Source organism: Cyprinodon tularosa, unplaced genomic scaffold, assembly GCF_016077235.1.
Source record: "Cyprinodon tularosa strain WSP-4 unplaced genomic scaffold, ASM1607723v1 ctg654, whole genome shotgun sequence".
NCBI lineage: Eukaryota > Metazoa > Chordata > Actinopteri > Cyprinodontiformes > Cyprinodontidae > Cyprinodon > Cyprinodon tularosa.
Genome location: NW_024039401.1, coordinates 140,977 through 166,540, shown reverse-complemented (window position 1 = coordinate 166,540; position 25,564 = coordinate 140,977). Strand labels below are relative to the sequence as shown.

At 40.4% G+C, this 25,564-nt stretch overlaps 1 protein-coding gene across 1 annotated transcript in view; it reads right to left on the bottom strand.

The window, feature by feature from the left end:
• The window catches only part of smc1b (structural maintenance of chromosomes 1B), a 31,667-nt gene extending 20,457 nt beyond the window's left edge, over positions 1-11,210 (bottom strand). The window contains exons 1-4 of the mRNA XM_038309033.1: positions 11,075-11,210; positions 9,323-9,511; positions 4,319-4,431; positions 3,352-3,555 (exon numbers count right to left, since the gene is read on the bottom strand). Of these exons, the coding sequence (XP_038164961.1) occupies positions 3,352-3,555; positions 4,319-4,431; positions 9,323-9,511; positions 11,075-11,183 (615 nt within the window). The 5' untranslated portion in view covers positions 11,184-11,210. The remainder of the gene's footprint in view (positions 1-3,351; positions 3,556-4,318; positions 4,432-9,322; positions 9,512-11,074) is intronic.
• Between the last annotated feature and the right edge of the window lie 14,354 nt (positions 11,211-25,564).

The window sequence follows — 25,564 nt, the reverse complement described above, 5'->3', positions numbered from 1 at the left end:
TCTTTGGGTGGGGGTGTTATGTGCTTCGGGCACATTATGATTTTTGTCTATTTCTTTTCTTTGTTTTCTTACAGACTTTAGTTGAAGGATCTTTTGTTAATATATTTTGGGAGTTGAATAATTCTTTTGGTCAGTTAATTACGTTAATTTGTGGTGCTGTTGTCAGCCTATAAATAGGCTGGCTTTCGGCATGTTGAGGCGTTCCTTTCCATCTTCGCCTGGACGCCGCTTTTCCACCTGCTTCCACTTGTTCCACCGTGCGTGGTGCGCGCTTGTCTTGTCGCTGCGGCCCGCAGCGGACGTTCCAGCCTGCCATGCGGTATTTTGGTTAGCCGTTGCTTACTTTTTTCTTGTGGTTTTGGCCTGGTGGGACCGGTTGTCCTATTTTCGATTTTTCTTTTGCTTAGGTTATTTTTGTGCGTTAGTCCGGTACTAGTAGGGGCTTCGACGGCCCTTAATAGGGTTGGCCCCCTGCTGTACCGTTTTGTTCTGTTTGATCGGCCTGCCAGGTCCAACTTTCTGTTGTTACTTTTGGGTTCTTATTTTTTGATTCCTTTGGGGCACGGGATCTGAGGGCCTCTAACTTTATTTTCTTCGCAGAAAATCAGAAGAAGCTGAGCCAAGAAAACTAAAGTGGGGAGAATTTATAAATAAAATATTTTTTTGAACCCTCATCTTTTCGTCTCGTGTCCTCAAATATGTTGTGCCCTTGGTGGACGTAACATGCATTTAGGTAGGCTAAAACCTAACAAAAATGTGATTAATCGATTACTGAAATAATTTTAACTAATTTACTAACCGATTAATCATTAACTGGAGCATAAAGACTCTAAAAAATACCTTCAGCTGAAAACAAACCTTGAACTGCAATTATAACAAGATTGTAAAAATATATCAAAACATTTTACATTTAAGATAAAACAAATTTCTGTCTGTCCATATACTTTATTCTGAACCCCTCAAAAGGAAAAGTTTCACCTGGTTTAATTTCGTAAAAAATCTTTAAGGAATCTTTGGCCATCCTATCATTAATCAAATAATCGGAAAAATAACCAACAGATTATTTCATTTGCAAAATAAATATTAGTTGCAGCCCTTATATATATATATATATATATATATACGTTACATTATATTTACACCCCGCTTCATCTGGGTGGAATAAGTTGAAGCTTTTCTCATGCAGCGTGATTCTTTTTGGGCAAACAGACGTGTCGCTTTATTTCCTCCTAGCTGCTGTGCTGTGATGCTGACTAACTGACCATCGGCTCTCTGGGAGGGACTCAGAGCTGCAGTCACTGAACAATATAAACTAAGCATGATTGGTGGTTTTCACTTGTCCGCAGCAGCTAGAATCATCACTAGTCACTTCTGGAAAAATTAACTAAATGGGTCTGAAAAGTTGTTAAATACAGTGAATAATAGGGGTGTAAATAATAATCGTTTTGTATCGATGCATCCATCAAACAGCAGACGATCCGATGCATCGACGTGTCCGCAAGAGTATCGATTCATGTTTTGTTTTTTTTTCTCTGGTCTAGATGTATCCATTTGCTCCTGGACGTAATTCTGACTCCCATGCTGCGGTGGCGCTAACCCTATTTTTCCCTCCTGCCTCACTTCCTTCAGCCACTACCCTCTTTCCGCTTGCCACACACACTCGCATATAGGGCTGGCTACCGAACTTCGGTTCTTTTATGGTACCGACCGAAATGCTTCGGTTCTACAGAGTATCGAAACATGCCTCGTCTTTCGGTACCAAGTTTCGGTGATTGGCTGTAACACTTAACGTGATTGCGTCACCCAGGAAAAATATATAGGTGGTCCCGCCTACAGCCAGGTTTCATGTGTATCTGTTGTGAACTGGTTGCGAGCATTGTGGAACCCCTTTAAAATGCCCCCCAGGTCAAAAGTGTGGCTTCACTTTATTAAGACTGATGCCAATAGTGCACAATGCAATACATCGTGCACAGAAACAATTTAAGAGCAGAAAGTTGCTCGGTGTTTGACTGCAAGAAGAGCGGACCGCAGCCAGCGCGACCATCCTCCTCTCAGCAGCCCGTGGGCAGTGCAAAGCCAGAGCGGAGTGAATCATGCTGCTTTCAAACTGAACGCAGCAGGAGGAGCAAAATCACGTCTGCTGCTTCCTTTTTGCTGCTTGTACCAGCTTCTGACGCGCGGCTGAAGCATCTTTTCTGCTCTGGCTGCGCAGTCGAAAAGTGGCTCTGACGCGTGTTGGGTGGAGTGACTCTATTCCCACTGATCACAGCAAATATAGCTGCAAGGCAAAGAAAGGATAAAGTAGTTTTATTATGTTTTTAAGTGGGAAAATCCACCTGAAAACTTAATCAGTGCGTTCAGTTCATCCTGCCTTCCAATATTTCTGTCGGAGCCGCTCAGACCCCCACATACCAGCGGTGCGCTGTCAGTAGGATCCCATTCAACGGGCTTGTTTGTCAGACATGGTAATTTTTCTAAAGGAAAACTGCTAAGTAAAAAGGTCCTCACAATGTAACAGTGAATATTAGACACTGATTTTTTTATGTAAGAGGAAAAATGTAAATGGAAAAATCAGAGCTTAAAATAAAACTCAAGATTTGTACTTTCTTTATGTTGTGTAATTTTCTTTTTCTTCGAATTGATATTATAAAACTGGTATCGAAAAAAGTATCGTTCAGGAACCAGTATCGAACTGAAGGTATCAGTATTGGTACCGGAACCGTAAATTTTTTAACAATACCCAGCCCTACTCGCATAAACAAAGAGGGATTGTTATTTTTCAGTGAATGAGGTTTTCATAGGCCTAGGTGAAGTACAACTTTGCAAAAGTAGCAAAGTTGTACTTCACCTAGGCCAATTAATCGAATCGTATCGTGGTGTATTCTTGAGTATTAAAAATAATCGAATCGTTGGGTCAGGAAATTGATAATGAATCGAATCGCCATGATGGGTGTGATTTGCACCCCTAGCGAATAAGTCGACAAATTTACAACATTGTTGATGAGAGTAAGTGAGACCGCTGAGAGCAGAGTGTTAGCCCCTCCCATCACTGCTTGGGAGGATTGGTTGAAAAGATAACATGTTTTAAGTCCAAACGACGTCTATTATTGGACTAAAGTGGGACAAAATCAGAACGACCAAACACATCCCAATTTTCAACAACTATTTCTGGATTAAATAAAGACATCAGCAGCTTAATAAAACCGTTAAGAGGATCAATAAGGCTGAAGCTTGTCCTATGCGGCCCTGGAGCCGTTTTACTACAAGCTTTCGGTACTTAAACACAGAAATGTTCACAATATCCAGCAGAGCAGTTGGCGGTCATTTTTACCAGACGATCTGCTACTTTACCTCTTCTTTTTCTTGGGAGACCTGTTTCTTTTCCACTATGGCAGATTTCTTGTTGTTGAAGTGAAACTTGCTGTCCTCTCTAGCCTTCAGCAGGGCTTCCTTCTTCATCTGGTATTCTGCAGCGTACTGCTGGGACTGACAGATGCACTCTAACATCTTAGTCCTCTCCTTTGGCTCCTTCAGAGCAATGGCCTCCACTGCCCCCTAGAGACAGCAGCGCAACGATGACATGTTTACATCATAAACGACGTCAAAAATTTGTCTAAAGTTGATAGAGCTTCGGTGATCACAGGCAAACCTGCTCTTTAACGACAATTTCTGCCTGAAGTTACATCGCATTAAATCAAGTGTAGCTCCAAAGAAAGTGTTTGTGAAAGTGTTTTTATGACACAAAGTCATAGAGTATTTATTCTAAATGTCATAATTTCTGATTTATAGGTGGTAAGACAAAAAATGTAAGATGTAAGGTTTAGGAAAGAAATGGTTAATAGATTTAGAGAGGTTAAGAGAGAATGAGAGTAAATCATTGGTGGGGGTGGGGGAATATTTAGGGCTACAGGTTCACTGAGAGCCAAATTGGATTTCAATGCACAGTAAAATCAAATCTAGAGCAGACATTTTCTGGAAAAGTCAGCCTGTGATGGGTGTATGACTGATGTGTGCTTAGTTTTCTCAGTCATAAAAACCGTGAAGGAACTCCTTCTTTTGGGGGGATTCCAGAATAACAAGAGGAGCTTTATCACCCACAGCTTTGCAGGACTGAAACCTGACAGACGTTCTAACTGCTGCAGCAACACCTGCTGCAGGATCTTTAATCCTGCAGGATGTTACATTTCATTATTAGAACAGCTCAACTTCAAAGCTGTAGCAGGTAGAATTGATTAGTTTTCCAGGTTAAACCATGTGAGAGAATTTACAATCCTGAGTGAAACGTAACGGGTTGAAGTAGCCGAGGCGACCATCTTACCTGGAACACCAGAATGTTCTGAGCTTTGGTCACAATCCCGACCTTTTCAAGCTCCTTGATGTAGGTTGCATATGAAACCTGAGCTCCATTAATTTGGTATGATGAAGAGTGACCTGAGAAAAAAAAGCAATGGAAAGCAGTTAGGGACATTTTAGGGCATTCCCATCTCTCCATATGTGCCAAAAGAAAGAGAGGGCTCAAAGCTCATCTCACTTTCTTTCCCATCTTATTGTAAAGATTACCATCACCATTTTTTTTTAACAAATACATAATTAAACAAATAAATCTTTATGCTTTTACAAAACAAAACCAGTAATTATGAATGGGTTCCAGGCCCAATCCAGCAAATGGTCCCTGGCTCCACCTGATCAACCTCCTACCCCCTCCTATGCTGCATTCACACCAAACATGTTTTCAGCATCAGAGGCAGCAGCAAAGTCTATGGTGGACAAGCATTAAGAGGCGTAGAGAGGTCCTAAAGCACTTCATGACTGTCTGCCATGGTGCACCTTGAAGCGGTTTGACTATCAGGTACGGTGCGTCTTGGTGCCAAGCATTGAAGCGCTTCAAGTGCATCCAAAGTTTAGATGTTCGAGTTGTAAAATGTGACTTTTTTCTAAACCAACCAATCAGAGAAGCTGACCTGGAAGCTGGCAGGAAGGCAGCCATGCATCTAAGGCATGATCTCTGCTCCTGCAGAGCTGTTAGCATAGAACCGTCAAAAATAAACACTATAGGTACAAAAAAAGGGATACACTGTACTAGATTTAAAGTCGTAGGGAAATGGCAGTTCCAACGGTTGCAGTTCTGAATTCTCCCGAGTGGTGCACGACTTTACACGAGTGAATAAAGTGAATGTGATTGGTCGTTTATCAAGGGGGCGGGATTGTTGTGGCAGACGGCTCGCAAGCGAGTTTAGTTGTGACCGGTTTGTTCGAAGCATCTTGCTAACCAGTTAGCAACTTATTGCTAGTAGGTTCCCAACGGGAATTTACATTGGGATCAAGTAGCACTTAGCAACGACACTGTCAAGAAACGCTATGGACAGCGAAAACATGCAAGAGGAGGAGAGTTTTGTGTCGGAGGTCGTGGATGAGTCTCCGTCATACATTTTTTATTTAGAGAAGGAAAGTAGGGACAGAGTTGCTGTGGAAGAGGACGCCAGGGCGGCAAAGGCTTGGTTTGTTGTAGAGGGCTTACAGCCGTACATGTTTGAGCCCTTGCCTCACAATAATGCCAGTTCTGTTAGCCCTACGCCTGCTGAAGACACAGACGTCCATCCCCCTGAACACTGGGAAAGAACTCAATGGTAAAGAAAAGGATTCTTAGATTGACAGATGACCGTTGGTATATGATTGGCCAAATTTAGGTGTACAGGCTGACGTATAACTAACTGGCCTGCATAAGATAACGAAAAAAACACCACAGATTTTAAGACAGGATTTTTTTTTATTGAAATTTTCTAAATTTTGGGACAATATGGTCTGATAAAGAGTGCATTTATATACATGTTTAAGCCAAAATGATTTATTTATTTACATATGACTTCCCTACAACTTTAAAAAACAGGTTTGAAAAAAAAAACCTAAAATATCAAAATCTGAGAAGCACTACTAGCACTAAGTTGCTAACTGGTTAGCAAGATGCTTAGACAAAACTTGCTTGCGAACCTCCGGCAACAATAATCCCGCCCCCTTGATAAATGCCCAATAATATTCACTTTATTCACTTGTGTAAAAACCACTCGGGAGAATTCAGAACTGTAACCGTTAGAACAGCCGTCTCCCTGCGACTTTAAGTTTTATTTGTTCCATTTTTTTTAGAATTTATCTATTCCTTTTTTTATTTCTCTATTTATGTTCTTTCAGATTGAGTTTCACTTCACTTCAAATTTGGGCTGGGCAATCATTTGCATTTGCAATAGAATCGCAATTTAAATTTAGATTTAGTTTCAAATGAAAAAAATGTCAAGAGAATAAATGACTGTAATACGTTTAATATACCTGGGGGGCAGATTGACTAATTATAAACGTGACTGGGATAAAATTTCGGTTTTGTTTTTTTTCTTTCCTTTTTTGAATGTTTATCTGGTACACCTTATGTACAGGCTTTTGTTTTGGTTGTTAAATAAGTTATGGGCCCATAAAACATGTAAGGTTGTAAGTTATATGACTGCTGCAGTTGAGATCTTGGTAAAAGTTGTAAAATAAATAAGAATTTGAATAAAAAAAATAAATAAATGCAATTTGGAAAAATGCAATTTTCAAATTACAGAGGCGCTCAATTTTAGTCACAATACATTTAACAAGAGTAAGACACCAAATTCCTCCCTTAGGTGACTGTAATAGGATTAAAGTGGGTAAGAAGAAGGAGCGTTGGGTGGAGAGTTGCAGCTAGCACCTCGATCTATGCATTATAGGGCTGGGCGATATAGAAAAAAAGCTTATCGATAAAAAAAAATGCATATTGATCGATATATATCGATAATTATTGAAAAGATTTGAAACCATATTTTATGTGCAGCTCTGCCTGGACTTTCTATAATATTGCTAAATGATTGAATTTTAATAAAAAAACACAAACACAGACTTCGAATTAAATCTTTATTTAACCAACTTTTTTAACCATAACAGAATTGTTTTAAAGAAAAATAACTTAAGAGACCTGAGTTATGTTATTAAATACTGACAAAGAATAAACTTAAGTGACCAGAAAAGTGACCAAAATTAATATAACAAATAAATAAATGCCCCCCCACCGCCGCCCCCGTTTCCTGCTTTAACCTGAGTTATTACTTTGAAGTTTCTGGCCCCTCAGCATTTTTCTCTCAATTGTTAGAACTACGTGGGAAACTGCCCAGAACTGAAAATATATATATATATTTTCCGAAGATTCCTCGGAGGAGAGCCGCGCCGGGGCCTACACAGCTCGTACTCCTGCGGCTGTGAGTGGCTGAGATGATAAAAAAAAAAGTTGGTTTCGTTATCAGACTGGTTTTCACTGTTTCCCGACACATTTTCTAGATGACTGTGGTTTGTTTTTGGTCCGACTTGCCATGACCGAAATACTGCCAGACTGCCAAACTACAAAAACCTTTCTTTGAAACAATTTCCTCCGCCTCTCTTTGATGCACAGCTTCATGTGCTCTGTGTTGTGGTTTGAGAGGGCGGCGCTTGGTGACGTCGTGCCTGGGTCCGCGATTGTGATTGGTTGGGAGGAAGCAGTGACTAGCATAAACCTACATACTAGGCTACAATGAGAAGGAAGGAAAACTGCGTTTCTTTTTTATCGAACTTTTATCGACCCTCTTTTTTTCTATTGCGCCACACGTCTATCGATCGATATATATCGTTATTGAATTATCGCCCAGGCCTAATGCATTATATTACAGGTAGGAACTTTCTGATGCAAATGTTACAGCAAAGTCCTGCAGCACTGGATTCTGGAAAAGCAGGCTTTCAAAGTCAGGGAAAAAACTGAAACCCTGGAGTAAAACATTGGCAATTTTCTTTTTAGTGAAAAAGAAAAACCTTTTTAAAAAATCGCAATATTGGTTGAAAATAATCGCAATTTTGATTTTTGACAAAATCATTCATCCCAATAAACCCAATCCAAACGCTCGCTCTTGAAGCACACATTGACCAAGAAGATGTTGTTGCTAACGTTCAGCAGACCAATAGAAATGTCTCTATGCTCTTCACTCTGATGTATAAAACCCTATTTGAAAATAATGTAATTCCTAAAACTCAATATGAAAAATGGAAATATGTACATAAATTAGAAACAAATTGTTTTGACAATATAAAGTAATAAAATTTAAAATCTATAAAAGCAAGTTTAGAAAAACATATATAGAATAAGAAAAATAAAGGCAAAAACATTTCTTATAAACAAACGAATCTGAGAAAAAAAGGAAAGTTTCATGTTTTTTTTAAAGTTTCATTTGCGTATAGCATTTTTGTTTCAAATTTCCATTTACAAAATGTGCTTAAAATATAATTTCCAAAACATTTAACAACTTTTCTTCTCTTTATTAATGTGTTGTCTATCTTATCTGATAGACAACTCATTTTTTGTTTGGTGTAAAGCTCAGTTTCTACCACTATGTCAATGCCAGAATGTGAAACTTTATTTAAAATCAACATCACACTAGAAAACTATCACAAACCTTTCAGAAGACCAATACAGTATAAAGTGTCCAATCAGGTCCTTCATTGTGGATCTATTTGAAGCAAAAATGCTTAATTGTCATTTAAGTGGTACTAAACCAAACATTTAAATTAAATAAAAGACATTATTAAAATACCAAATATTCTCCATCAACCAAATATATATCTGCAAAAATGTTTCATCATCTCCACAAATGACTACTTCATGATTAAGATCCCCAAATATTTTCAAAAGATCATGACTTTCTAAGACACACAATGAGTTTTTAAGATCTCCAATTAGACTGCCTGTCCTATCTTATATTTTTTTTTTTTTAGCTGTTACCTAAATTACATGACTGTAATTATCTAACATGTTCATACCAGCTTATATTAACTTTGTACAGTAGAATAATTAAGTAAAGGTAGTTAATGGTGGCAGAATCAATTCAGCATTAAAACCATTTTTCAAACAGCACCCTACCTCCAATGGGTTCTTATAGTTATATCTATAATGCTGTCTTAAGGAATGAGCTTCACCATTCTGTATAGTTACATGATCAGACTTAACAATGCAGCACTATAACTGAGATAACTTGTGCAATAACTATTCTGCAATTATTATTTATTACCCTGTGGTAAACCCTTTACAATAATCCTGTTAAAAATGTATATATGCACTTTTTCATCCTTTTGAGTCCTTCTTTTGACTATTGAGCCGATATGACAAGTGAAATCCATAAAGTCTATCTTATCTTAGTACATTTTAAAGGTGTTGTTCAGTCTAATTATTCCTGTACAGAGCCTGGATTTTAAGCTTTTAAGCAGAAATGTCCGCTTTCATTCCTACACTAACCTGCTATTGTACGGGAAAAGATTCTCTCATGGTCCTCATCATCGCAGATGTGGAGGGCCACCAGGGCGGTGTCGGACACAGGTTTACCGATGTGGGCTCCGTGGATAAGGTCACTCAGGTGCTTCACCCGAAGAGAGGCGACCCGCTCGCCTGTGGCGAAACTCAGCGCATCCATGATGTTGGACTTACCTTAAAACAATTTAAACATAACAGGTAAGGGGTAGGAAAACAGGCAGTAAAAAAAGATTCATAGGTGTCAACATTTGGAAATCTAAGTTAATAATGTAATTAAAATTAGGATATGTGTTTTTTCCTTCTTCTAAACTCACAGATTGACTCACTAATACTGTTTTACTTGTTTTGTCATATGTGAAGCACTTTGTGACCCCTGTCATTGAAAAGTGCTAAAGTTGACTTACATGGATACATGCGACAACAGCTCTTCATCCAGAGTAATGCTTATTTAAAACTTATTAGAGCAAGCTAGATATTTAGTATTTTGGAAGAAATAAAAAAGTTAGGAGTAGAAATAAAAAATGTATGTGTGTATACAACTTAACTAGTAAAACGCACAATCTTAAGTGTATGAGTGACATACTTATTCATAAGAATCAGATATTTACAGTACAAATAAACAATTATCGGTACAAATCACTATTCACAAGTATAAATGCCTAATTTAGGAGTATGAGTAACAATTTCATGTCTAAGAATCAGAAACTTACAAGTACAAATCCCAAGTTAAAGAGTACAAATCAAAAACTTATGAGTATATAAATTAACGAGTATGAATCATAAATTTACAGGTACAAATAACAAATCTGCCAGTATGAATTTGTGATTCATATTCATGCATTCTTGAGATTTGTTCTTGATTTATTACAGATTTGTAGCTGTCTTCTATTTAGGGCTGTAACAATTAAGCAGACTGATCGATTATTGAAATAATTTTCAACTATTTTAGTTATCAATAAATCGTTAACTGGAGTATAGAGACAGCAAAGCATGCCTTTAGCTGATAAAGCAACCAATGTAGAGCACTCATATCAAGATTGTAAAAAACTATATAAACATTTTGCATTTAGTTCAAATAAAGCTTTCCTTTTGTCAAATATGCTCTATCCAGAACTCCTCAAGTGGAAAGTTTTAGTTTTTACCTGGTTTAATTTCATAAAAAAATATTCTTTAAGGAATATTCTATTTTAACTAGCCAATTATTAATCTTTTATTTAAAAACATAATCAACAGATTAATCGATTTGTAAAATAACCATTAGTTGCAGCCCTACTTCTATTCATGAACTAGTATGAAGTAGATGAAGATCTGATATCAGATTTATCTAGGAGTTAAAAACAAGGAATAAACACAAATCTAATCAAAAATATTTACAGATTTATTTACATATCATTTAAAAATACAAATATAAACGTATTCACGTTTTTATTGACCGTTATCATACCACATAGCAGCTATTAGTAATAAAATGCTACCAAGCTAAAGCAGAAAATTTATAAATAGGATAGTGAGGCTAAATATGTCAAAGAAAATGTGTTTATTTCGAGCTTATGTTATATTTTAGGAATTAATTTCGCTTTATTTTATCTGTATACAAGGTACATTTTCCTGCTAATAAACCGACAATATAAAAAGAGAAACAATTATTTAAACAAGCTAGCCGTTTGCTAGTTGACCCAGTTTATCTGGAGGTTAGCTAAAAAAAAGGTTAGTAAAGTATTTAAAATGTTCACTTACCAGAACCATTTGGTCCTATAATACAATTGAATCGCATAAAAGGTCCAATAATTTGTTTCCCACGCCATGACTTAAAGTTTTCTATTTCAATTAGCTTGAGGTAACCCATAGCAGCTTCTGGCTAAAGAGGCACACCCAGGAGATTCTGAGGCGGGAAAATTGACTTTAGCTCCAAAAAACCGAAATAATCGAGATTTCAAGCCACACCTCGGTTATTATCAATGATGTTATATCAGATACAGAAAATTTACTCTTCATGCAAATAAACCAACTGACCGATAATCTTGACTAAACTTAATTCTTGTTTAAAGCTAAAATAATATCGATGACAAACATGGAGTAAAAACTCAGCTAACAAACTGATTTAATCCATTAGCCCTTTTTAAAAAGACTTCAGAATATAATTATACCTATGTTGAATTACATTTTTGTTTTACTTGGAATACATGCATTAATATTTAATATCAAATGAGTTAAAAAAAATAAAGCAATTTTAACCTTTGTCAAATTTCCCTTGAGAAATGTTTATATCTAAGAGTTTTTCTTAATTTTAATTTAATAATTATATCAGGGTTTACCCAAAAGCAAAGATAATACATGAAGTATCTTCAGGGAAATAAATGCATATATATTTAATTTCAACAACTAATTAAACTTAGCACCTAATACTGGAAAAAGAAACCATGCTACTCTAAATAAGAAGAAAACCATAAGGTGCATTGTTTACTATATATATATATGTGTGTGTGTGTATATATGTATATATATATATATATATATATATATATATGTATATATATATATATGTATATATATACATATATATATATATATATATATGTATATATATATATATATATATATATATATATATATATATACATATATATATATATATATATAAAATCTATAAATAATTGTAGATATAGAATTATGGAAAGAGGGTTTTTTGTGTTTGTCTCGTCTCCTGATCGTCCACTGTACCCCCCCCACCCCCCCCCCCACCCCGCAGAGTCCTCTGGGTCTTTGGGTCAATATGTGGGGAGGTTCAGTTTTTATCCAGTAAGCCTGGCTCCAGGGAGGAGACCAGTTTAAAGTCCTGCTTCAAGTTCCGGTTCTAGATCCTGTCTCGGCTACCCTCTTCCACTGAGCCTGACTGTCTCGCCTTGAATACTGGGTCCATCTGTCCCCGTTCATGACATTTTGTCTGAAACACTTTACATTTCAGGACAAAGTCAAATTCAAGAAGAAAAAATAAATATATATTTATTTGATAAATGCGGTCTGATCTACTTAAGGAGCAAAACTACGTGGACTAATTAGCCAACTTGTCTAATATTATGCGTATCCTACAAACAGCCGCAGTGTTTAACAATGCCCACATGGTAGATATGATGGCTATGTGGGAAAGAAGCAGCCAGAGGACAAAGGGAAAGGACTTTCTCTTTAGGGGTGAGCATCTTTAAAATGGCAGAAGGATCTTTTGCCTCAAATGACTAGGAGCCTAAAACACCACAGAGGGACTTGTAGGTCATTGACTAGAGCTGGGTTTCATCCAGCCTCGAGTGGTCAGAGTTTATCTCTATCTGCTGCAGCTCGTTAGGCACCCAGGGCTTGTTGTGCTGCTTTGTTATGCATGATCCTGCAGCTGATTTTTTTCAATTTGTTTTTCTACTATTGCTCTTCTACTGTTACAGTTTGTAACCTTTATCATCGTTATTCAAACCCCCAGATTTGTAATCTAAGCATCTGATCTGACCAGAGATTATTTCTCTTCTGTGTCACCTGATTATGCAGGGAAGCTTGCAGCGCATATCTAGAGATACTGAAGTTCTTCTTCTAAAGTTCTTCTTTGTGAGTAGATGCTTTGTTTGCGGTCTGGACAGACACATAGACTACATACTTCTCAGTTTTTAGCCCACTAGCGACAGGCTAAAAGGGTGAAGTCTATATGAGAACCAGTGAAATCATGATTGGCTACTTAGCGGGCCTTTGTGAAATAACATTTAGTCAGTTCTGTGCTGAACCAAGGATGAAAGTAAAGGAGAAAATGTGTGATCTCAATGTATTAAGGACAATTTTTAAAGAAGGAGTTAAAGAAATGTGGGCTAGGCTTAATCACCAAATGTTTTTAATTCAATTCAGTTTATTTATATAGCGCCAATTCACAACACATGTCATCTCAAGGCACTTTACAGTTCACCAGATCATCCAGTCAAATTGATTCAAAGTTTTCTATCTAAGGAAAACCAGTTGATTGCATCATCTCATTGGCTCAAAGGCAATCCCTCACACTAAGCATGATTGTAGCGACAGTGGAGAGAAACAACTTCCTTTTAACAGGAAGAAGCCTCCAGCAGAACCAGGCTCAGTGTGAGCGGCCATCTGCTGAGGCCGACTGGGGTTCAAGGAGACAGAAGTAGAAATACGAAAGGAACTATAAAAGGCGGCCCCGTCCAGGAAACACACAGCCAGGCAGACGGCTCTGAGCCAGCTCCGATGTTAGAAGATGAACACAGCACAGTTTTAAGTCAGTCAGTTTTAAGACAGTAAAAAGGATCATATTGAGGCCAAAAATAAGTACTTTAATAATTGAACAATAATTGAACATCATAGATCTCACAAGGAGAATTTCAATTTTTTTTTAAATTCGATTTTTTTGCAATGATGTTCTCATTTCCAAATATATGCGACTTTTATGTGATCAACCTAAGTGTCCAGGAAGCGCATTAGAGGACGCAATGACGTCACAAGCAAGTGTGCTCTATGTTTACGGAAGTAAACACTAGATGTGCTGGAGAACATCTAGGGATCTTTCCCAACCTTAAAAATTAAATCTTTGCAATATGGTTAAACATAAATACTACTCTCCGCATTTTTCTCCATTATTGTTGTTGTTTCTTCTGCGTAGCATGAAGCAGCAGAGTGACCAAAGTCAGGTATTAATGGCGTTCATGATAGATGAACCTGGCCGTTCATACACAGGTCGCTTTTGAAAAGATCAGATTCATATCGGATTCAGGACCACATGGGTCTCATTGGAAAATAGTGGATCTGTGTTGTTCAAACTGTCATGAAAAAATCAGATCCAGGTCACATATGGGCAAAAAAATGGGATTTGGGTCACTTCAGGCTGCAGTGTGAACGTAGCCTAAGAGCCTTTTGCAAAACCCCACAAAGCTGTGGAAAACCAAACTTGAGACCAACTTCAAGGCAATTACAAAAATCTCCATCAAAGATGGAATACACCAAAGAGATGCTCTGTCCCCTCTGCTGTTTTGGAACAGACCAATGATAACCAGAGCTATCAGACCAGGCAAGATCCCAGGAGCAGGCTACGCAAAGGGACCTCAGAAACAATCCAACATCTCACGGCAGGGAGTAAGATACTGGCAGGAAAGGAACACATGGAACGTCATAACCAAGTTGCTGGTTTAGTGTACAGAAGCATCTGTACCGAAGCATCTGTGCAGAATACAAATTAGAGACCCTCAGGTCAAATTGGAAGCCTCCTACCAAATTGACCAGTTTGTACAGACAGACGTTTTTGACAATGCCAATAGGCAATAGCGACCCATGAGGCAACTAGTCTTTATATAATTCTATTCCAAAATAGTTAAAAAGCTATCCACTGGACTTTTTTTCCAAGTTTGAAGACGTTTCGCTTCCCATCCAGGAAGCTTTTCAATTCAAAATTTCAGAAATAGTGGTGAGTTTGAGGCTTTATAGAGTGGACCATAAACAAAGCCTCGTCTTGGCTTAGAAAACCTGCGAATTGAACCGGACGAACGGATCCATCCCTTAGGAATGGGCTGTCGTTAGGGTTCTTTGTTAGCCTGCAATGCCCCATACCTGTCTATGACTCTGAAAGGGGGTCGTTAGAGGAAATTGCTGTTCTGTTCCCCTGTAGGGGGATGGGGGCTGCAATGATAGCAGGAAGGAATCAACTGTATCGCTGCCTTGTAGGTTTTTGAAAGATTTACAAATTTCATTGCATTTGCCCATTGGGCAAGTACAATAATCGCAACAAAAAAAAAAAATCACTTAAAATTACTTTAAAATCACAGAATTTCGATGAAAACGACCCAGAAGCATTGCCCGCGCCATTTTTGTTGTTTTGTACACAAAACATGCCGTGATTTTCCACCAGATGGCGTGATTTTTGTCCAGGAATTGGAGCGAATCAGACACATTTTTTTCGACTTGGCAGGCTAAAAAACAACAACAAGGCAAAAAAATGTAAGTACAGTAACACACCCACCACCTATTTTACCCTCCACCCATTTTACCCACTACCCAGATAACCCTAGATTAAAAATTATTTTTCAGGGATTAAGGAAATTGGCAGAATTGTATGCCATGCCCACAGTGTAAATATGGCTATCATATGGCAGTCTTCTGTACAGTGATGCAGGTCATACATTAAAAAATGTTTATTACATTTTTTTCTCTTAGACATTGGAGAGGTGCATTTAAATGTTATAGAGCTAAACATGTTAAATTGGTAAACTGTTATGTTATTATTATTGTCTTGTTGTTGCATTTATTTTGTCAGGGAATACTAATCCTGGGTCATTTAAAAGTCAGGGAATTCTGAAATTATGTAAGACTGTGGAAACCCTGTGTAAAATAACTATGTATAATGATTCTCTAGAAAAGTCACATTATATTAATAGTATTGTCTTGTATAAACATACTGTGACTCTAAAATAAAAGTTATTCATTTGTGACATTGACTTCTGTCTTGTGATTTATCTTAAGTTTTTAACCTGTCAAGTTTTTTTTTAGATTTTTAACATTACAATTTATATTTTTCCAAGCACACAACAGTTTAATGCAAAGTTTAGTTTGAAAAGAATGTGCAGGAAGGAATGAAAGGCATGTTAACACAGTAATGTAGGCTTGAGTTCATTATCTGACGCATGCATATACACACCAGGAACCTGGAAACTTAAAAAATGCTGAATTACAAAAAACATTTAAAAAACAAAGATGTTTCATTGATATCTATACAAAAATAAATATTAGGAACTATATTTATCAAGCATTATTGTTACTGGGCAAATGCAATGTGAAAGTAAAAATCCTTAACGTCAACCCCTGGTAGATGTGTCAAGTCTTATCCCGAGGAGGCCGCTCTTCAGTGTCGGGCCATGCATTTGTGGAGAGGTTGTTTGGTTTCTCCAATATAAAGATCAGAGCATGCCTCACTGTATTGTACTGTACACCACTCCGCTCATATTTAGTTGGGGGGTTTTGTCTTTAGGATGGAATAGTCTCTGTTTAAGGGTCATACAGTATACATTGACTGGATGGAGCATTTTCCATTTCTTTCTATATATTATGATCACACATTTAAAGGGTGATATATGAGGTTATATTGTGTAGGATTGTGGCTTAATTAATCAGATGAACTTGAACAAGTTCATTTATAGATTTGTGATTCATCATAATTTTTTTGAAAAAGTGAACAATAGTTTAATTTTAATCTGTGTGAACTGAACTTTGAGCTTGTTTCTTTTTATCTATGAACTGGCACAACATTAACAACAAGCATTGGGAAATTACCAACTTCAGTGAAAAAGAAAATGCAGTGTCAGTGACGTGTGTGGGCATGATTGTGAGAACTAAACAGGGTCAGAGAGGCTCAGTCCTTGTGGGTGTATCACATGAGTAGGGGAACAAAAAGCCAGTAGAGAGGGAACAATGCACACTTTTCTCCTCTGGTATTCCTAATGAAAAAGACCTGTTCCTTTCCTGTGGTGAGAGCTCTGCTGTGGTGCACCCTCCTTCACTTTGAGCAGATTCCAGTGGCCCACACAGGTTTTAACGTGCACAGTTGTTGCGGCTCGATGAAAGAGGTCTCAGTCTCCTTCTTGAGACTTTCGGGAAAAAGAACACAGTTTGTCCTTTCCTGTGTGTTTGGTCTGAAAACAAAAATGCTTGTTCCTTTGGTGACACTCCTGGATGAAAATAACACAACAAAGGGGAATCAGTTCAGAGTCAGTTCGGCTTCCAAGGCTTGAAACAAATTTCTCTATGACAACAAGTTAAGCGTCTACAATCTGTACTTACACGAATGCCGACACCTTCAGTCTTCAAAGGTTCAGCGGAGGCATATTTTTGTTAAAGGGCAGTATGGGTGAAAACACAACTTCTAACCAGCAGTTGATGGGCAGATACAGGACAGTTAGGTCCTGCTGTTGTTTTTAAAGTCCAACTGTGTGTCCCTTATGTTTCATTAGATCCTCTTGGAATTATTGAACAAGTTCAATTGCCTAAAAAGCCTCCATCAGCAAGCCTTGTCTGCTCCCATTAGAGCCAGGGCTTTTGTCGGTGGGCAAGGTGTCCCTCGCTTTTGTCCAAGTGCACAGAACTCAGACAGCAGCCAGACAGGGCCAAACTGCAGATTTACACAGCAGATTACAGCAGTCAATGGCTTCTCAAGCCAAAACGCAGCACCAGTTTGGATAGCAGCAGTGTGTTGACTCAGCCAAGGGTTTTCTGTTACTCATCTGTAGCCACTATCATTGGGCGTATTAAGCCCATCATTTCCATCTGGAGGGATTGACGAAAGACAGGATTGGGTGTCAAATGTGACTAGAATGTACAGTACCTCTAGTTTTATACAGTACTTGGCATGCTCTGTGGTTGCAAGTGTGCAAATATCAATGATCCATAAAAGTAATTTGCAACAGTTGAATGCCTTAACTTCCATTATTGGCTTGAACACACATATTTGTGTCACGCTACACCTACAAACTTTAATGTATCAGAGCGGAATTTGGGAGTGGGGAAAAAATGATTCATGTCTTGTTTTTTCTTTTAAAGGTATTTATATTTTATGCCTCAACCAAAAAGAATATATACTGCAAGCGTCTGTCACGTTTGTTTTTTGAAAATCCTTTTTGAGCCTAAATAGAACCCCAGCACTTGGCGCCGTGAGCTGACATAAACAGATGTGGTGCCATCTACTGGGAGGAACACCGAACTACCAGAACCCCAGATCCTACCAACGATGCAGCTACTGACTAAGTCCAGACTTTTCTGTAATGCCTTGTGAAAAACCAACAGCTCGGCATGATCAAAGATCAATGAGGTCTACTTTTTTCACAAGTTCCAGTGAGTCTTCCCCTAATTGTTCTCAAGTTGTAGTAGAATTATCACAGGTATCTGGAGTGCAGCAAAGTATAGTCAGTCATTTGCTGGGGAATCCTTACTTTACAAATTACTAACCTTGCTGGTCGGCACAAAATTAACAACACAGACCTTCAAGGTAATTATAACCAATAAAATTTGGTCCTCAGGTAATCCTTATGTGGTCAGAGTAGCACTTTAAAGCAGTGGAGCCAATGGACTGATGTTCTCCACATTCCTTTTTCTAGTGAGGAAGCAGGCAGCAGCATTCTGGATCAGCTGCAGCTGTCTGATCCACTTTTAAGGCAGTTCTGTGTAGACTAGCCTGTAGTAATCAGTTCTACTAAAGATGAACTAAGTGGGAACTCTTTTTCAATGTCCTGCTGAGACATCAGTTCTTTAATATTCGAGATGTTCTTTAGTTATTAGAAGGCTGACTTTGTTCCTCTCTTTATGAGCCTCTGAAGGTCCAGATCTGAATCCGTCACTACACTCAGATTTAGAGCCTGATTGCTGCTTACTAGCTGGATTAACTGAAGCTGTTTACTAACTTTAAAATGCTCCAAAAAGTACTTTACTTTTGCTTTGATTTAGGTGAATTCAGGTGAAGTTTATTTTCTTTGATGCATTTACCCAGCGCTGGAAAGGGTTCATAATCACCTGGTGAGATCAGAATGTATGGCTGTGTCTCATCTGCATAGTTATGGTAACTTTTGGCATTGTTTTATTATAACCTGAGCTACTAGGATCCCCAAGGTAGACCTTTGAGGAACACCACATGACATTTTTATGGTTTCTGAAGGAAAAATGTCCAACAGCTTCAAGTAGGATCTAAACCAGTACGTTGCTGTACCAGAAAGGCCAACCCAGTTGTCCAGGTGTGCTGATAAAATGGAGTGATCAGTGTTGAATGCGGCTGTAAGATCCAATCATACCAGCACACTGATTCTTCCAAAGTCTGCGCTTATATTTTGAGATTGAACACATTAATCAGGGCAGTCTTTGTGCTGTTGAAACATAGCCCTTTAGTGGAGCAGTAGCAGCTTTTTCAACATATTTTCTTACAGCAGCGTTTGGCTCATTGCTCTGTTAAGGGCCTGAGGGGGGCCTGACAAAAAGGAAGTATTTACTGTTTTTTTAATAATCTTACTGATAACTTAATTTAATTGACAGTCATGCAAAACTTGTGGTAGTCTGTTAGAAAATCCTTTTAAAACAATTAAAACCTGAAAAAAAGTGAGAAGGTTCAAAGAGAGTGGATAGCTTAGCAAGGGCAATATAATCTCTTTCTGCAAGCTCAGTCGGATCCAATCAGTCAGGCAGGAGATTGGGGTTACAAACTGGCCTTGTAAATCCCAGAGTTAGAAAAAAAAACAAGTCATCTCAATGCTGAGCCACATCATTCGCTTCCAAGAGCAAAGGAGATTGTGTATAACCTGATTTGCACACATTATGTGCTTGAGAGGAGAAATTCTGGATTTAGGAGAGCTGCACATAAATCTTAAAAATTATTATCAAAAAGATTGATATGTTCATTTTTTTTATCTTCATGATCATGGTTCTTTATTTAATCTTTTTAAAACACACAACTACATAACCTATGTGCATAGCATCAGGCATGATCACCTGGAGTCATCTCAGAAGCATCAGATGTCTTAAACATATGGAGTAAGATAACTGTCAATAAAAATGTAGGTGGCCAAATTTGTTAATGTAAGTAAAAATATGTGTTTAGAATTAAGATTCATACTTGTTAAGTTACCAGTTAGTAATACCAGTAAAAAAGTTAAAACTTTGCAAAAATACAAGTCACAAATTTACAAGAATCTAAAACGCCAATGAATTTGTTACACTCCTTACCAGTTGATCGCAGTATGCACCTTGTCATGATGGGTTCTCTAATGGAGACCCAGTTATGCAGAACACCGCTGACGGACACAAGGATGAAAAGTTTTAACAGTTTATTTTGCACAACACACAGAATGTACTGATTCCTGGTTCGGGCCTGGATTCTGGTTTCACCGGAGTCTGCGTGAGAGACAGCCCAGCTATTGATTGCTGACTGGGTTTGATTTCCAAAGGTGCACTGATTGTACCTTGAGGGTTCTTGAGGTTCTCCTTGGGAGAGTCACTGTTGGTTCTGGAGAAGAGTTTATCAGCAGAGTCCGTTTGCTGCTTCAGCGTCTCACGTCTAGCTTGAACAGACCTTGGCTTAGGTTTCCCAGCTCTAGTCCTGAGCTGCTTGGAGGTTCTCTGAGAATCTTCAGGGTTTGGCTCTGAGGGTCGGCATGGCAGGTTAGCTCTTCCTGAGCTTTCACAGAGGAGGCAAGGGTTTCCTGGAAACACAGAGACAGTGGTTAGAATCCAACCTGGATTCGAAGTCATGGAGATACAACAAAGATCTAGGCTTTAGCGCTGACCAACTGGAACAACACTGCGGCGTTGAGGCAAGGTCTGAAGACAGCTTATATAGTGGATCCTCTGATGATCTAGATGACCTGCAGCTGTGCAGGAGGCTCCCTCAGAGGATCCACGGCGGACTCTGCTGGAGAAAGATGGGATTTTCTCCTGCTCCCAACACACCTAAAGGTTGATCAGGATGATTGAGGATGTACGAGCCTGGGACCCATTGATTATCCTCCGGTCCGTAGCCCTCCCAGTCGACGAGGTACTGCCATCCGCGTCCTCGTCGACGGGAGTCTACAATGCGGCGCACTGTGAAGGCCGGATGGCCATCGACCTCCAGGGCGGGTGGTGGGGAGTCGGACGGTGGGCACAGAGGGCTCGAAGAAACAGGCTTGATCTGGGAGACGTGGAATATAGGGTGGATTCGGAGGGACTGAGGTAAATGGAGACAAACAGCTGAGGGGTTGATGACTCGTGAGATCTTGAAGGGTCCAATGAATCTCGGGGAGAGTTTTCAAGACATCCCCTTGAGGGGGATGTCTCGAGTGGAGAGCCACACTTCCTGGCCTTCAGAATACTCGGGGGCGGGACGTCTCTTGGCGTCGGCGAAACGTTTAACTGACACGGATGACTGGTTGAGTGTGGCGATGGTCTCCCTCCAAATCCTCTGACAGCGACGGATGTGTTGGTTGACGGACAGCACCGATATCTCTCTCTCATCTGCGGGGAAAAGAGGTGGTTGGTATCCGAGACTGACCTGGAATGGGGACTGTCCAGTGGATGCAGAACGGAGAGAGTTGTGGGCATATTCTATCCACGGGAGGTATTGACTCCAATCCACGGGGTTATTTGACGTGAGGCAGCGGAGGGTGGATTCCAGCTGTTGGTTCATGTGTTCGGTCTGGCCATTCGATTGAGGGTGGTAACCTGAAGTGAGAGATGGTTTGCAGCCGAGAGCAGAACAGAAAGCCTTCCATACCTGAGAGATGAATTGGGGACCTCTGTCCGAGAGGATATCCTGGGGGATGCCATGAAGCCGGAAAACATGTTTAATAAGCAGCTGAGCTGTCTGGAAGGCCGTGGGAAGTTTTCTGAGGGGAACTAGATGGCAGGATTTCGAGAAACGATCAACAATGGTTAGTATGGTGGACATACCTCGAGAGACAGGGAGACCGGTGACGAAATCAATGGCGATATGGGACCATGGACGCGAGGGAACAGGAAGTGGTTGAAGCAGTCCTGAAGGAGGTTGGTGTGAGGCTTTGTTACGGGCACATGTAGGGCAAGCCAACACATACTCCTCTACGTCCCTGTGGAGAGTGGGCCACCAGAAGCATCTGGAGATGAGAGCAACTGTTCTACTCACTCCAGGATGAGCGGAGAATTTGGCGGCATGCATCCACTGGATAAGACGGGACCTGACAGAAGATGGGACATATGTACGGTTAGTTGGACCGGTACCTGGATCTGGTTCAGAGGCTAGGGCTGAGTTGATTAGGACCGTTATCTCCCAGTTGACCACTCCTACGGTACATGAAGCCGGGAGGACAGGTTCAGGTGTCTCTGGATGATCGACGGAGTAGAGACGAGAGAGAGAATCGGGCTTCACGTTCTTGGATCCTGGTCTGTAGGAAATGATTAGGTTGAAACGTGAGAAGAAGATTGACCACCTGGATTGGCGAGGATTAGCCTGTTTCGTTGACTGGATGTAAGCCAGGTTTTTGTGGTCTGTCCACACAAGAACCGGGTGCTCAGCTCCCTCCAGCCAATGCCTCCATTCTTCCAATGCCAGCTTAATAGCCAGGAGTTCTCGGTCACCCACGTCATAGTTCTGTTCAGCAGATGAGAGCCTACGGGAAAAGAAAGCACATGGGTGTATTCTTTGATCTGAGTCGAGCCTCTGGGAGAGAACAGCTCCAACACCGGAATCAGAAGCATCCACCTCTAGGATAAACTGTTTTGCGGGATCAGGTTGAATAAGGACAGGTGCTCTGGAAAACAAGGATTTTAGTTTCTCAAATGCTGCTTGAGCCTCGGGAGTCCACTGAAAAGTTCGTTTAATAGAAGTCAGTGAGGTTAATGGAAGGGCGGTTTGACTGTAGTTCCTTATGAATCGACGATAGAAGTTAGCGAACCCTAAAAACCTCTGCAGTTGTTTTCGGTTCTCAGGAACTGGCCAGTCCAAGACTGCTTTGATCTTGTCTTCTGAAGGTTTTACCTGGCCGTCCTCGAGCACAAACCCCAAAAAAGTGACTGAAGGTTGATGAAATTCGCATTTCTCGGCTTTCACGAACAGTTTATTCTCCAGAAGTCTCTGTAAAACAAGACGAACATGTTTCTTGTGTTCATGGAGGTCCTTGGAATAAATGAGAATGTCGTCAATGTACACAAAAACAAAGACGTTGAGGAAATCTCTGAGAACATCATTTACTAGGGCCTGGAAGCAAGCTGGAGCGTTTGTTAGACCAAAAGGCATCACCAGGTATTCGAATTGGCCCAAGGGTGTCTTAAAGGCAGTTTTCCATTCATCGCCCTCTCGAATCCTAAGGAGATGATAGGCGTTTCTTAAGTCCAGCTTGGAAAACACTGTTGCACCCTGTACTGGTTCAAAAGCAGAGGCGAGAAGAGGCAGTGGGTATTTATTTTTAATTGTGATCTGGTTCAAACCTCGATAATCAATACAAGGTCTCAGGGAACCATCCTTCTTGCCCACGAAGAAGAAACCGGCGCCCAATGGAGAGGATGAAGGACGAATTATTCCAGCAGCTAATGATTCGTTGATGTATTTTTCCATAGTTTCTCTTTCGGGCTTGGAAATGTTATACAATCTGCTGCTAGGAAGAGGAGCACCAGGTAAAAGTTCAATGGCGCAATCGTATGGTCTGTGTGGAGGTAGGGACGTCGCACTGACCTTACTGAAGACAGGGGCTAAGTCATGGTACTCAGAGGGAACTGAAGAAAGGTCAGGAGAGTCCATCTCCCCCCCAACTCTAGGAGGCCCCACCATAGGGGCAGCAGAACGAAGGCATGTTTCGTGGCACGTAGTAGACCATGATTCCAGGAGACGTTTAGTCCAGTTAATGTGAGGGTTATGCTTCTCCAACCACTCAAACCCGAGGACCAGCGGGGAACATGCAGAGGGAAAAACAAAGAAAGTTATTGTCTCTCGGTGGTTACCTGACAGAAGTAGCTCGAGGGGCTGGGTTTGGTGGGTAACACGGTGGAGTCTTTTTCCGTCTATGGCGGACACACAGAGAGGCTGAGAGAGAGGAACGGTTTTAATCTGGAGTTGCTGGACGAGGTTAGAGTCGATTAGGTTACGCTCACAGCCTGAGTCGATGAAAGCGGAGAAAGAGAGACTTTGGTTATCACAGAAGAGCGTGGCAGGCAGCAACAATCTAGGAGATTTTATTGTGTTTGTTTGGCCCGCCAGACTCCTCAGATCCTCTGGCGGGCCCCGGCTTTTGATTTTGCCGGGCAGGAGGCGATGAAGTGTCCACTCTCGCCACAGTAGATACATAGTTTACTTAGGAAACGCCTCTGTCTCTCCTCAGGAGTGAGCCTAGTGTGTCCCACCTGCATTGGTTCGAAATCCCTTTCGCCCGAGTGAGAGGCCTGAACAGGCAATAGCAGAGACTGGGGCTTAGACCTCTGAGTGGGCATCTGCTCTGTAGAGGGAGAACAAACAGTCACGTTATGTGAGGCAGAAGAAAGATTACTCTGCTTCTTAGAACTGTTTCTGGCTCGAATTCTATTATCTAGTCTGATGGAGAGGCGGATTAAATCTTCGAGGGAGGCAGGTTCGTCGAGGGTTGCGAGTTCATCTTTGATCTTTTCGTTTAATGCCATGAAGAAGGCTCCCTTCAAAGCGCTTTGGTTCCATCCGGAAGCTGCCGCCTTAACCCGGAAGTTAATTGAGAAATCGGCCACCGCAGAATTTCCCTGTTTAAGGTTGAAAAGAGCTCTGGAATCAATAGTTTGGTCAGTCTCCTGGTTGAAGACCTGGGTAAATTCAGCAATGAAGTCAGAAAAATGGCAATTTAAACTGTCGTCAGTGGCAAATCTTGCCTGAGCCCATTCCAAGGCTCTTCCTGTTAACTGAGAAAGAATGAACGTTATCTTCTTGTGATCTGTGGAAAAACTACCAGGAGAATTCTGAAAGATCAACCGGCACTGAAATAAAAATCCTTTGCAATCTTTCATGTTACCGGAGAATTTCTCTGGAAGACTAGGACGGAACTCTGATGACGTCACAGGCTGTGACCTCGGAGGAGGGACTGGACCCGGAAATGGTTGCTGTACAGATGCAGCATTAGCGCTGTTCAGGAAATTAGCACAACTCTGTAGCATTTGGTTATGAGTTCCAACTAGATGGTATAACTCACGGAGCGTTTGGGTTTGTCCTTGTAGTTGAGCATCCTGCTCCTCCAAACGACGGGTGAGGTGATCTGCTGGGCCTTGAGTTTGGCCGCAGTGTTCTGTCATGATGGCTTCTCTAATGGAGACCCAGTTATGCAGAACACCACTGACGGACACAAGGATGAAAAGTTTTAACAGTTTATTTTGCACAACACACAGAATGTACTGATTCCTGGTTCGGGCCTGGATTCTGGTTTCACCGGAGTCTGCGTGAGAGACAGCCCAGCTATTGATTGCTGACTGGGTTTGATTTCCAAAGGTGCACTGATTGTACCTTGAGGGTTCTTGAGGTTCTCCTTGGGAGAGTCACTGTTGGTTCTGGAGAAGAGTTTATCAGCAGAGTCCGTTTGCTGCTTCAGCGTCTCACGTCTAGCTTGAACAGACCTTGGCTTAGGTTTCCCAGCTCTAGTCCTGAGCTGCTTGGAGGTTCTCTGAGAATCTTCAGGGTTTGGCTCTGAGGGTCGGCTTGGCAGGTTAGCTCTTCCTGAGCTTTCACAGAGGAGGCAAGGGTTTCCTGGAAACACAGAG